The sequence below is a fragment of the Sorghum bicolor genome, chromosome 3 (assembly GCF_000003195.3).
Source record: "Sorghum bicolor cultivar BTx623 chromosome 3, Sorghum_bicolor_NCBIv3, whole genome shotgun sequence".
Taxonomy (NCBI): Eukaryota; Viridiplantae; Streptophyta; class Magnoliopsida; order Poales; family Poaceae; genus Sorghum; species Sorghum bicolor.
In genome coordinates, this window is record NC_012872.2 from 67,050,578 (window position 1) to 67,064,093 (window position 13,516).

Here is a 13,516-nt window from a genome sequence, read left to right on the forward strand (position 1 = left end):
ATTTATTAATGCGCATGACACTCTCATAAAACATGTATTGCCTTAGTATTTGCTCCATATACTTCTTTGCCCCTATTAAATATGTGTGCAGGTGTAATTTTCTAAGAAAATTTTATGGTTCAGTTGGTTAGTGCGTTGAGGTCTTGGCCCTCAGTTTGGCAGTTTGAAGCCCCACCTAGGCGTCTTGGTCAACTTTTATAGGTACAGAGGGATTACTTACTTAATGTGGCTGTTTTTCCGATAACATGTATCATTTTTACTGGCTGAAACACGTTATTATACTTGCTCTTATCTCCTCTCTGCTCTTTTCGCCTCGGTCTTGTGCGTACTAAATGTATTTTTTTTCAACGTACTTACGTGAGCAAAACATAGGGACAGTTTCCTCCATAGTTGAAAATACTCCGATCCAAACGGGGCCACTGGTTTTGTCTTTTTAGATGAGAGTATTTACTATGTTTTTGTTACACATCTAAGGCCTTGTTTAGTTCCGAAAAGATTTCGAATTTCGATACTGTAGCACTTTCGTTTGTTTGTGACAAATATTATCTAATTATGGACTAACTAGGATTAAAAGATTCGTCTTGCGATTTCCAGCTCAACTGTGTAATTAGTTTTTGCTTTCGTCTATATTTAATACTTCATGCATGTGCCACAAGATTCGATGTGACGGAGAATCTTGAAAACTTTTTGCTTTTTGGGGTGAACTAAACAAGGCCTAAATATAAGTCATGTATCCAGAAAAAAAAAATCGGAACCACTGTTTGGAACTGACACGAGATCTAAATAGGGCCTAGTCGAACGCTTGGTAGTAGAAAATAATGGTTAGATATCTTTTTCGCTATTAGGCCCTGTTGAGTTACCCATCTAAAATATTTTTATCTATCACATCGAATCTTTAGACATATGCATAGAATATTAAATGTAGATAAAAAAATAAACTAATTACACAGTTTGGTTGAAAATCGCGAGATAAATCTTTTAAGTCTATTTAGTCTATAATTAGCCTTAAGTACTACAGTAACCCACATGTGCTAATGACATATTAATTATGCTTTAATAGATTTGTCTTGCAGTTTCCAGACGAGCTACATAATTTGTTTTTTTATTAGTTTCAAAAAATCTTTTCCGACATCGTTCCGACACATCTGATATGACACCAAAAATTTTTTTATCTCCAATCTAAACAGAGCCTATTTCCCATCATAGGTCACTTCATACTGTACTACGCATGGTAATCAGCTGAGGCAGTGACGACCAGCCGATTAATATCGGGACAGAAGCAGGAGGCCATGTATTCGTAGGCGAAGAGCTAGCTAGGCTTGCCGCCATAGGTAGGGATTGAAATGGCAAGGCACATTGGGAAATGGAGACAGGCCAGGATCAATGTGGGTGTGGTGGTGCACTGTGTTTGCTGGGGGGCATGCAGATGCATGCGAGGCTCAGGCGAGAGCCGAGCCGAGAGGGCAGCAGACCAGACGGTTCGGCAGGCGGATATTGAGAATCTCGCTTCACGTTTCCCAGTGATCCGAGCGAGGTTGTAGCCGAAGCCGAGACGTCGCCGCGCCATACATCATGCCATTACTCCTCACAAGCCGGGCCGGAGCACTGCAAACTGGCGCTTGCATTGCCGCGTTGGGAAGTGCCACTGCCACGGCGTGGGCGTGCCCTGGCCGGCTGGCCCTGCCGTAGTAGAGCCGCGTAGAGGTAGAGCCTGCCGGGGCAGGAGGCTACCCCTTACCCTACCCGCGCCTTCGGCCAATCGCCTCCGGATGGCGAAAACTTCTGTGTCCAATGCATGCAATGCACTGCACTGCATCGTTCTGACTAGATATGGGCTCGCATGGATTGGATTGACATTGGCTCACGGTCACGGCAGGATCCGCGCAAAAGATTTGCCTCATTTGAGGCGAGGCGAGGAAGGATATGCATCACCGATCCGAATTAAAAACTGCTGCGCTGCCTGCCTCTGCCTGCACGAGCCGGTTGGGAAACGCGACGCCGTGCCATTAGAGTAGGTACAATAATGGGCTTATAGCCAAGCTAATGCTGATGTGGATGAGAGAAGAGAGGAAAGAGATGATAGCTTGGCTCTTAGTTAAGCACCAAGCTGGGTACAGATGCATAGGTAATAGTGGGCCCAAAAAGCAAATGTTGTGAGAAGAAAGAAGAAAGAGAATGTGTTTTAGAGACAAATAGGAGACAACTTATTGTATAATTTGGCTCTAATTATTTGGCTTATAGCGAAGCACTTGGCTCTATTATTGACCTTGCTCTTAGGCGATGTGAACAGCACGGGGCAGGGAAACAATCGAGCGAGCGCCGCGAGCCGTCGGCGGCCATGGCTTTGCTCGTATGCACGCACAGCACAGCACAGGAGGCGGGACCGTAAGATCCAACGCCCGTGAGCTAGACGACGACGCTGCAAGCTAGGCGACACGACATGAGGCGTCCGAGTCAAACATCCTGAAAATCCGGACATGTATATATGCAGCGGCAGCGCAGCGCAGCGCGGTGGTGCGTGTGCCGTGCGCAACAACAAGCTCGATCGGATCAAACAAAGCAGTGGAACAGGGACCTCTTGGAGCAGATTCAGAGCAGACATTCTGAATGGGCGAGACCAGGGACACGAGAAACGTACGTACAACCAAGTTTTCAGTGTCCATATTTTAGTTTTGACTTCTTTGGCAATTTCGGATCCTCCAAAACTTGAGGCCGGAGCCACAGATCAAGTGTTCAAGGCAAAGCTCAAACTTTAGCCCAGATCAAGTCCTTGGATGCTATAAAAAAAAAGGTCCTTGTTCCAAAGTCCAAACAGGGAAAATGGGCCTCCGTATGGTTGCAGGCAAGTGTTATTCCAAAGTGGCTTGTAATTTAATAAAATCTACCTCTCCAGGCAATTAAACAGATAGTGCATTTGGTTGAAAGCATGTGCCTAAGAAGTTTAATAAAGAGAGAATATATTTTATTGTGTATATAACCTTACTTATTATCATTTGGGTACACAATTAAAATAAACCAATGTTTTTTATGAATTAATAGTAAAAAAAATAATTTTATTATTTAGCTTGCTAACAATTTATAATATCTTTAAGGTATGGATACGTAAGAAAACATAGAAAGGTGTTTCGGCCACACCTATCACTGAGTAAATGATTATAGCATAAAAAAAGCAGAAGAGACGAAAGTACATTACCGTAGTGATTAAGCCCAGGCAGCAACAGCCTGCAGTCAAACGGTCGTTTTTGTAGTAAAAAAAAAACGGTCGTTTTTGGTGGCCTGGCTAGGCTGTCCTTGGCCAGAGATGAATCTATTGTAGGGGTCTAACCAATTCTCCATAGTGCAAACCAAACAAGCTCGTAATGCAGGGTGAATCGGTGCATGGAATTAAAAAAACATACACGTTAGCCCAAATTCTTCTTTTCCATGAATCTATATTGCTTTTTTTCGCGCCGGGGGGGGGAGGCAAAACTATCGACGTGTTAACGCAGATTCTTCTTTTGCATGAATCTATCGTGGTGAATCGCAGCTTACAAACCCTGCGCACAACTATCGTGACTTTTCTCTTGCACCTCCGCTAACCAGAAATCATTTTTTATTAGCCATGAGTCGGTGTAAGATCTCTCTCCTCTAGCAGTCTCGGTCTCGATCAGGAGATAGCCTCTAACTACCTACATCGATGATTCGATTTTAGATGTTAATAGAGGTATAACTCAAATATAAACATACTCTCTCCACCCATTTCCAGAAAAGGTTCTCCTTTAAGCCTTTGTTGGAGAAAACAAAAAATGAGTATTGAATCCTTCGCCTGTAGTATTACTTGAAGAATCTTGTATTTTAGATAACGGTTGTTGAAAACCGTCTTAGATTCTAAATGAATCCCATGTATTTTAGATAACGGTTGTTGGAAACCGTCTTAGATTCTAAATGAATCCCACGTACTAGAAGAGATTATTGTTAGATAGATCCCATGTATGAGAGAGATTATATCTTCTAAAAATCTAAAATGTAGTATTAGACATACTTATTGGTGGAGGTTGTATTGGAAGTCTGAGATGCTCTTATCACTGGCAGCTGAGATGCATCGTAGCTATTGTGAAAATCCCAATCTCTGAGAATCGTAGCGAGCAAAATATAACCTTACTGGACAACATTGACACCTGTACACAATCTGATTAGGCATCTCAGGTTACCATAGTTCATTAGTTCACACCAGACAATGCAAATAACACAACGGAAAATATGAGCTTGGTACAATCTAACCAATTTGGTATCCCAAGCAACCGAAATAACTGAGGTTCGTCAACAATCAAGACAAGATTGGAGCCGCTCAAAAAAGAAACCCTGTTGTGATATAGTGCCAAAACTTCATAGGTTTACTCAGAACAACCATTGGGTTGTTCTAGGGGCCAAAACAGTGCCAAGGCTAGAAAGATTCTATTCTCAGGAGCTACTGAATCACTTTAAAACAGATTGCCACGAAATCATGATTGTGCAAAATCTATTTCTTCTTGTCGGCAACACCACCACCACCAGACCTGAAATCCATGACAAAAAAATAAAGATCATTTACGTTCGTTGAGAAATCCACAGAAGCTTCATGTTTGAGTAGCATAATTCAGTAAAATTAAATAAGCAAGTACTCCATCTGTCTTAAAACATCAAACAAGCTAACTATATAATTATTTTCATCTACTTATCTAGCACTAGACGTAATTATATTTAAAACACCAATACCAAGTAGCTACCCCTAGTACGTTATTTCAGTTGTATGCGGTCTCAGAAGTTAACCATTGTACGCACAGCAATGTGTTTAGGTTCTACAGGCTACAATATTGACAATCATTGGCAGACAACTACTATGAAAAAAAAAGGACACAAGTTATGAGCCAGCCTGCCTTGACATGGTACCAATCTACTATCGTATTGCCCACAGAACATATCATACATTCAACCACGAATTTAAGAGGTGTGCTACCAAGATAGTGCCAAAGGATTCATTGCAGGCTCATGACACAATAGAAAGAAGTTTGCACTTGCATAGTAAACTGCATCATGACGAAACAGACTGAAATAGTAAGCACAGTATAAAATGGGAAAGAGAAGGTCCCGCACCTCATCTTCCTAACAACATTCGCCATCTCCTCTCTCTTCTTCTTTGCTCTCTTGTGAGTACCAAGCTTCCTCTTAGCCAACTTGAGTGCACGCTTGTCCTTCCCAACTTTGAGAAGCTCAGTGATGCGTTTCTCATAGGGAGCAAAACCAGCAACCTCCCTAATCAAGCTTCTGACGAATGTCACCCTCTTGGTAGCTTTCTGAAATAAAAGGGCCGTGACAAAGATAAAACACCATGATGCTAAAAAAATAAAAATAACAAGTCATTAACAACCAGAAAACATCAATAAAATCTAAGATAGCATCATGTCAAAATTCCATCAACTGATTCAGGCGTTGCATTTAGTGAGACGTTTTAGAAACAAAACCAAAATGTGACTTAGCTTCTATGCATGTCTCGCTAATAAATATCTGCCTCCAGGACTAGCAATATGAAGTAACAAAATCCTCAGATTGCCAAATGTGAGATGAGGCATGATGATCACTATGAACTGTGGGGCTGCTTGTTAGTTACAGTAGTGATCCTGGTATCATTTCCACAAATGTTTTAAAACCGAAGTTATGCCATGCCCAAAGCAATTAGTAGACTCACCGATTCAGATCATTCAACAGCAAACTCACATTGTGCCTTAATTTTACAACCCAAACCCATAGCCATGATGTAAATAAGGTAAAACTTCTTCTTAGGAATCATGTGTTAAGAAGGTGCATTTAGTGAGAAGTTTTAGAAACAAAATCACAATGTGACTAAGCTTCCACGTTATGTCTCACAAATTAATATCTGCCTCCAGGACTAGCAACTTGGAGTATTGAAAACTCTCCAGGTTGCCAAAGGTGAGATGAGGCAAGGAAAAAAAACAAAGCTGTTTTTTTTAAAAAAAAGGACTATTCAATATACAAATGTTTCTACGTCCATAGCTTTTTCGTCCAAAAGCAATAGCCTGTTTGACCTAACAATTTGGATTATTCAATCATTAAACCTCAATTATCTACCGATTAATGGTATGCCAAAAGCAACATTACAGTTCAAATACGCAAAACCAAGCAAGTCAACCACTGGAGTATGTAACCCAGCAGAATCCACCATATCAAAATGCCAATCTCTTAACAAGTAAAAAAAAATGAAATTATTGCACAAAACAGTCAGCATTCATTTTTTTTATGTCCAATACGCAAAATAACACGAATTGGCTCCTTTGGGCTGGATTACACCAGCGATTGGGATGCAGAGCAGTAGTAAGAGACCGGAGGCTTAGGAACGGATGTTCTTACCCCCTTGCGGTCGGACGGGCGAAGCGGCAGCTCGCGCTTGGTGACAACGTGTCCCTTGTTTATGCCGACGAAGAGACCTGACTTGGCCTGCGTCGGTGCCATGGCCGGTCTCGTGCTAGCTCCGCTGACCTGAAACGAATGCAATCGAAGAAACCAAATCGAATTAGACACAAGATAAAGCTGAGAAACTTGTAGCTTCTGGTGCAATTGGGATTGGAGGCGGCGCTTTAGGTTACCTGAGTTGGGGGCGAGCGAAACCCTACGCCGCCGGCTCAGGTCTGTCGACAAAACCTAGAGCTGGGAAGAGTCAGATTATATACACTCACCCTCGCGGTCAGATACTTGTTGGGCTAGGCCGGGGCGGCTAGGGCTTGTTGGGCTGGTTCAGAGTTTATGTTAGTTTTTTCGTTTTTCTTTATTTGGATAGTATTTTCTTTTTTTTATTCCGATTCTGAAATGTTTCATATTTTTTATTCCCCCATCTGTATGTACATAATCTTTTGTAGTATAAATGAGTAATAACGGAATTCATGGGGTGCTTTCATATGCATTATTGATTTTTTTGGCCTGAGAAACAGAATACTACTGTCACCCACTCCGGCGTATCAGACTTCACCTTCCGCACCTTAGGTATTCTCCTCAACCTTGCTCCTTATGATTCGTATAAAGACCTGCCGCCAGCTAGTCAACCAAATATCTAATCCTATTCGGATTGTGTTAGGAAAAATGTTTAAAAGAATTGCAAGATTATGCTTCTGCTAAATTATCATAGTCGCCATTGGCTAAGGACAGTCACAGACACATTCGGAAGTTAATTTACCTAGCATATTAACAAGGTTTTGATTCGTCCTAATAGCCTTCAAGATATTGATGATACTTAGAAGGCTATAGAAATTCATTTAAGTTTTTCCATCCATGTAGGATGGTTCGATTTCATTGGCCTTATAACTCATTTAAAGAAATTTCCAGTGATGTCCTCTCAAATTTGCATGTATGTAATATCTGTCCATTATTGGTTGCACGATGCAAAAAAAAAGTGAAAGAAATAAGAAGAGAAAGGTTGATTGAGCATGTTCCAGATGTAAATTGCTACTCCCTCCATCCTAATTTAAAAGTCATTCTAAGAATCTTGGAGAGTCAAAGCATCTCAAATTTATTCAACATTATAGAAAAAATAGAAAAGTTTATAACATCAAATAGATATTACTATGGAAATATAACTAATGAAGAACCTAATGATACTTGGATGGTATCATAAATGTTATTATGCTATCATATAAATTTGGTCAAATTTAAAAAGCTTTGACTCTTTAAGATTCTTGGAATGACTTATAATTTGGGATGGAGGGAGTACATTTCAAGAAACAAATTTGCCCTTGCATGGGTTCCAAATGAATTTTCCTGGACATTTTTATATCTGAATAAGTCAACTGCTGTTAGTAGATTTAGTTGTAGAGATTGATCATGGGCTAAGTAAAAGATCCTAGCTTACAGATTGGACTTACTTGATCATGTATGTTGGTGAAATCCATCTTAAATTGTCTCATATACTGTATGAAGGTGGATCCAAAACAATTCACAAAATGTCATACTTCCTCTGTCCCAAAATAACTGTCATTCTCACTTCCCGATAAATAATTTTGATTAAATATATATTAAAAATATTAATATTTATGTTACATAATTAGTATCATTGAAAAGATTTTTAAATCTAATTTTTTTAATAAATTTATTTGAAGATACAAATGTTGCACGTATCTTTTACAAATCAAGTTAAACTTGTGACCCAGAAACTGAAAACGACATTTAATTTGGGACAGAGGGAGTATCTCCACTGCAATCTAAACGACTTAGGTATTGATGGTGGACAATCATTGGCTTCTAAGGAGGTGCATTATGAAGTGAACTACAAGTCGTTCTTGCAAGATGTTTGACCATACTTTCGATTACCTACACCTATACTTGAATTGAAACCATAGTATATATAAAGACATTTCTTTCATATATGTATTAGTTGGAAAACATATACGATCGTGTGAATTTAGAAATCCTTAGCAACACATAGGCACAATTCTACACCTAAAAGACTAACTAATCATCTGTTTGGTGATACCAAATATTGATCCCTACTCACGCGTATGTGTCCGATTTGAATTATCCTTTAGAGATCACACGTTCGCTCCAACCTAGTTCTGGTACGTCTGATACAAAGTCCTCGGAGCTCATGTGCCTGCGTTCTATTAGGTTCCGATGCGAAGACCGGATCGACTTGTGCATGTATGATGAAGTCCTCGGAGCTCACACGTCTATGTCCGATTATTGAGGTTCAATTCAAATATCATGGTTGCACTGACTTTGATAACCAAAAGATTATGTACGTTTTGACAATTTTACACCACTTTAGCTGCCATCTCAATTATACGTTGTAAATTTTTAAATGTGTGGCTGGACACATCTTTACTTATAACATACTTTGCATCATAATGATCATGTTATGCCCTATGATATGGTCTACTGCAACGAAATTTTATTAGACAATGACAATTAACAACTGGCATTCAACATCGAATATGAGATCCAAGAATAATCATTACTGAATATATTATAACCTTTTCTCATCATCAAAATCTTTATTCCCAAGGTCAACTCTCTGCTCTAAATATATGGCTATATATACATAATACTAAAGAGGCAAAATTTCAGCTATTCTTTTGGTCGGGTGTTTTTTTTGTCTGCCCCCCACTCTCATGTTCCGATGCCGACGGCGCTCCTTCCTGTGACGGCCAAAAGCTGAAAGCCCTAGTTTGTTTTTGGATAATTGATAAAACCCTAGTACTAACCTCTATACTAAGTGTATGTAGACTTAATGAGGTTGGTACATGCCAAGTGATGGAGCAAGTGATGATCATGGTGATGGTGATGACCACAAGATGATCAAGTGCTCAACTTGGAAAAGAAGAAAGAGAAAAACAAAACCCTATGGAGATCGAGACAAAGGTATTGCTTAGGGTTTTAGTTTTGTTGATCAAGACACCATAGAGGGTGTGATCATATTTAGAATAGATAGCCGTACTATAAAGAGGATAATTCTTTGGCTAAGCGGTTATCGAGTGCCACTAGGTGTCATTGTTCTTGTGCATGCATTTAGAACCTAGTGAGCTTACTTAACTCATTAAAAGAAAATATTTAAGAAAATGCTAACACACGTGCATATATTAGCACACACTGGTGGTGTTGGCACATTTTAAGAATGAGGTAGAAGTTGAAGGGTAGATATGGGTTTGGGTTCCGGGATTCGGCGCTTTTGAGAGAATGAAACACATATTTTCTATTGCGCCGGTGGAAAGTTTAGAGAAGTCGTCGGAGTGTTTCTCACTGAAAAACACTCACCGAACGCTCTGACAGCAGGCACCGGACACTGAGCTTGCGCGTCTGGTGTGCTATCAGTTTCTAGTGATGTTAGAGTCAAGCATCGGACGCTAAGCACCGGATGCAGATCAAACCCTGTTCGTGGTCCGATGCTCCCGCATGTTTGAAGTGTTCTCTGAGTAAGAGTCTGGTGCTGAGGAGGCGCGCCCGATGGTGTGAGTCCGATGATCCCGCGTGTTTGACAAGCCTCTCTGCGTACGTGACAGGTGTGCACCGGACGCGTCCGATGCTCACTTGACCGCGTCCGGTGGTTTGATTTTGACCATTAGAGTTCAACATGTGTGGTTCAATCAGCTAACACGGTGGTATAAATATCTGGAGCACCAGACGCATGGGTTGAGCATCCGGTGGGCGGTGGCTCCTGCTTGAGCGTCCAGTGGTCCCGTATTTTGCCTAATGAAGGAGCCAATGACTCTATTTGTTTGAGGGGCTTATAAATATGTGTTGGCCGGCTTATGGCACACTCTCTTGGCAATCTAGCATACTTGAAATTCTTGTGAGCCTAAGCAAACACCTCACACTTATCTCCTTCATAGATTAACCATCTTTGTAAGATTAGAAGTGATTCTAAGTGCATTTGCTTGAGTGATTGCATCTAGTGGCACTTAGGGATCGATTTGACTGCGGTTTTCTTGTTACTCTTGGTGGTTGCCGCCACCTATACGGCTTGGAGCAGCGGAGGAGCATTGGCACGAGTTGATGATTGTTCGTGGATATCTCCCGGTGATTGTGAGAGGTTTTGTGCCTACCCCGGCGGAGAGCCAAAGGCAACTTTAGTGGATTGCTCGTGTCACTGAGCTACCTCATTTATGGGTAGGTTTTTGCGGTGTCCTAGTGAGGACGAGGTTCGTGCTACACCTCTTAGCCGCCGAACCACCAAGTGTTGGTTGACACAATGAGGACGTAGCGTGCCGGCAAGCACGTGAACCTCGAGAGAAAAATTGATGTCTCAATTGTGTTTGATTGACATTCTCCCGATGATTGATTGTTTATATATTGGTGATTGGTTCATCCCCTACACGGTGGTATAAATATCTCATCCTCTTCATTTACTTACCGCAAAGTAGTGTAATTAGTTTAGTTGCTTACTTTGTCTTGTGTAGCATAGTTCACTAGTGTAGCTTGTAGTGACATAGCTCTTGTGTGCCTAGTGATCATATCAACTAGAATTGTTAGATAGGTGGCTTGCAAACATCCCATTAGAGTTAGAGCAAAAAGCTTCGCTTTATTATTTAGTAACTTTTTTCTCTAGTGAGTTTGTAGAATTTTTAAATAGACTATTCATCCCTCTCTAACGATGAACTTTCAGCAGCGCTCCTCCCTTGCCAGCGGCGACGACGCTCTCCCTCTCAGCGGTGCTTCTCCCTCGCCGCCGGCGACGACGACGCTCTCCCTCCCGACGACAGTCCTCCCTCACCAGTGTCTCACTGACCGGCGGCGGATGGCAGCGTGCACGCCCGACCACGTGGGGGCTCCCAACCAGGCCCGCTCGGGGAGATGCAGCCGCTAGCGACGCTCGATGCCGCCCTGCAAAGGGCCAGCGGCTCCATCCCCACCGACGCCCTATGGATCTCGCGGCAGCGAGCGTGGCCCAATGAAAGGGCCATGGTAGTCCAGTAAGAGCTCCTTGATTTCCTCCATGTGCTGCTCCTGGTGTTGCGCAAAGCATTCTTCGTCATCTTTTTCCTTGCTTTCCTCCACGCGCTGCACTTGTTCGTCATCTTCCCGTAGGCAGCGCTGCTGCTTTTTTTTATCAAGGCTAAAGATCTCTGTGCAAGGTCGCAAAGGTTCAGAACAAATCCTTGCAGAGATCATGGGAAGAGAGCACAGATCTCTGTAAGAAAATATTGGATCTATTGCTCAGATTAATCTTCCTCGTGGATATTCAGGTTAGAATACAGTCATCTTCTATTCCTCTTATGTAACTCAAACAAATATTTACATCATCTTATGTAGTTTCAATTAGAAACAATATTTATTTTTATTAAAATATGAAATAGTCAATGGTCCAACTAATTATTTTGTGAAATATAACCTAGGGCAGCAATTTATTGTCTAATCAAATCTAAAAAAATATATTTATATAATTCAAGACGAGGGTTGCCGTGTGAAAAATTGATAGTACGTAAGTCCTTGACACATCGGCAAAAAAAAGGTTATAGAGCTTGGTATAATATGTCAAAAAGCTACAAAGATTGATAAAGTCGTAAAAACACATGGATAGTATGAAAAGTTGATGTTATAATATATTTATGTGTATATCAAGGTGTATTTTAATTTGATACAGATTTAATAGGACATTATTATATTATTGTCAACATTAATTTATTTATATTATAGATGTCATCACGATCATCGTAAAATAAATTATAGAAAGATAATAAAACATAAATAAATATGTACCATTTACATCAACATTTTTGCACGAATGTTTGATCTTTTTTTCTCCCTTTTGTAACGCACAGGCATATTTGCTAGTAGTAATAAAATATTAAAATGCTAAAGGTATGGAATTGGTCTCTAATAATCTAATAAATTAAATATCATTTGCCTCATAAACTACTGCAGCACGGATGTCGGTAATTGCAGCGGCGCCGGCGCCTATTCCTGAGGCTCCTGAAATCAAAACCAGTCCACCTGATTCAAGTCAGGTCACAAAGAGGATATAGCATACGGAGCACTAGTAGTAGTATCAGATCATAAACTAGTAGTATTTTATCAGATCAGATATTCAGATGAGGTCGAGAATAAACGTACGGGGAGTTATCCTGGGGCTCAGGACGATCCATCTCCCTGAGCCACCGCCGCGTACTCTCCCGTTCCTCGGCTGTCAGGCTGCGGATGTACGGGTCGGTCGCTATCAGCCACCACATGTCCAACTTGTCAAGCAAGGCGTCGACGAAGGAACACAGCGCAGCGTAGGCGGAGGACACCACGGATCCCATCGCCGCGGTTCGATTCGATCCGGTATTGAAGTCTGCAGATAATCGAACGCGCGCGATTTGTATAGGGTTGGTCTCGTCGGATACTTACGAGTAATTACTCTTTATATAGAGAGGACGAGAAATCAATCTGCTGGATCCATCCGGTTTTCGGAGTCCGATCTATTGGACTACGATCGGAAGATAGGGGGGGGGGGGGGGGGGGGGGGGCGCAAAACACACTGGAGATGGGTAAAGTTGAAAACGGACAGAAAATCATTTTATTTTTTATATTTTTAGATAAAAATTGAAGTAGAAGTCAGACAGCTGGGAGCGAAAACAGTAACGGTATAAACGGTAATATGAAAATATGTAAATACGATCGAAAAATAAACAGAAACGAGCGGTAAGTGAAAACTTAAGCCGGAACATATAAGCCGTATATGATAACACAAATACGGAGACCAAAGTACAATACCAAATATTAAATATGCACTAGCCAATAACTAGTGACCACGTTAATACAATATCAGATATCAATACATCACAATTCACACAAATATAAATTATCCATACATGCATGAGACAAGAGACATGGTATATCACATGCTCATAAGTCACAAGTTATAACATCAATACAACAAGTATTCACAAATAAAAATTGCACTGGCGCCGGTGGTTCTGGAAGGTGAAGGTATCTTGACAGGCCCAGGTGCTTTTTCAGGTGGCATGGAGCTAGAGCCACCATGGTCTTCTCCCCCAACTCGCGACATCAACAGGAT

General features: G+C 41.1%; 1 protein-coding gene across 1 annotated transcript; it reads right to left on the minus strand.

Annotated features, from left to right (window-relative positions):
* LOC8085452 (60S ribosomal protein L36-3) lies at positions 4,161 to 6,735 on the minus strand. The gene is made up of 4 exons (XM_002458695.2): positions 6,621 to 6,735; positions 6,385 to 6,513; positions 5,113 to 5,312; positions 4,161 to 4,535 (listed from the first exon to the last, which is right to left on the minus strand). Exons 2-4 carry the CDS (start codon positions 6,484 to 6,486, stop codon positions 4,499 to 4,501), a joined length of 339 nt encoding a protein of 112 aa, XP_002458740.1. The 5' UTR covers positions 6,487 to 6,513; positions 6,621 to 6,735; the 3' UTR covers positions 4,161 to 4,498.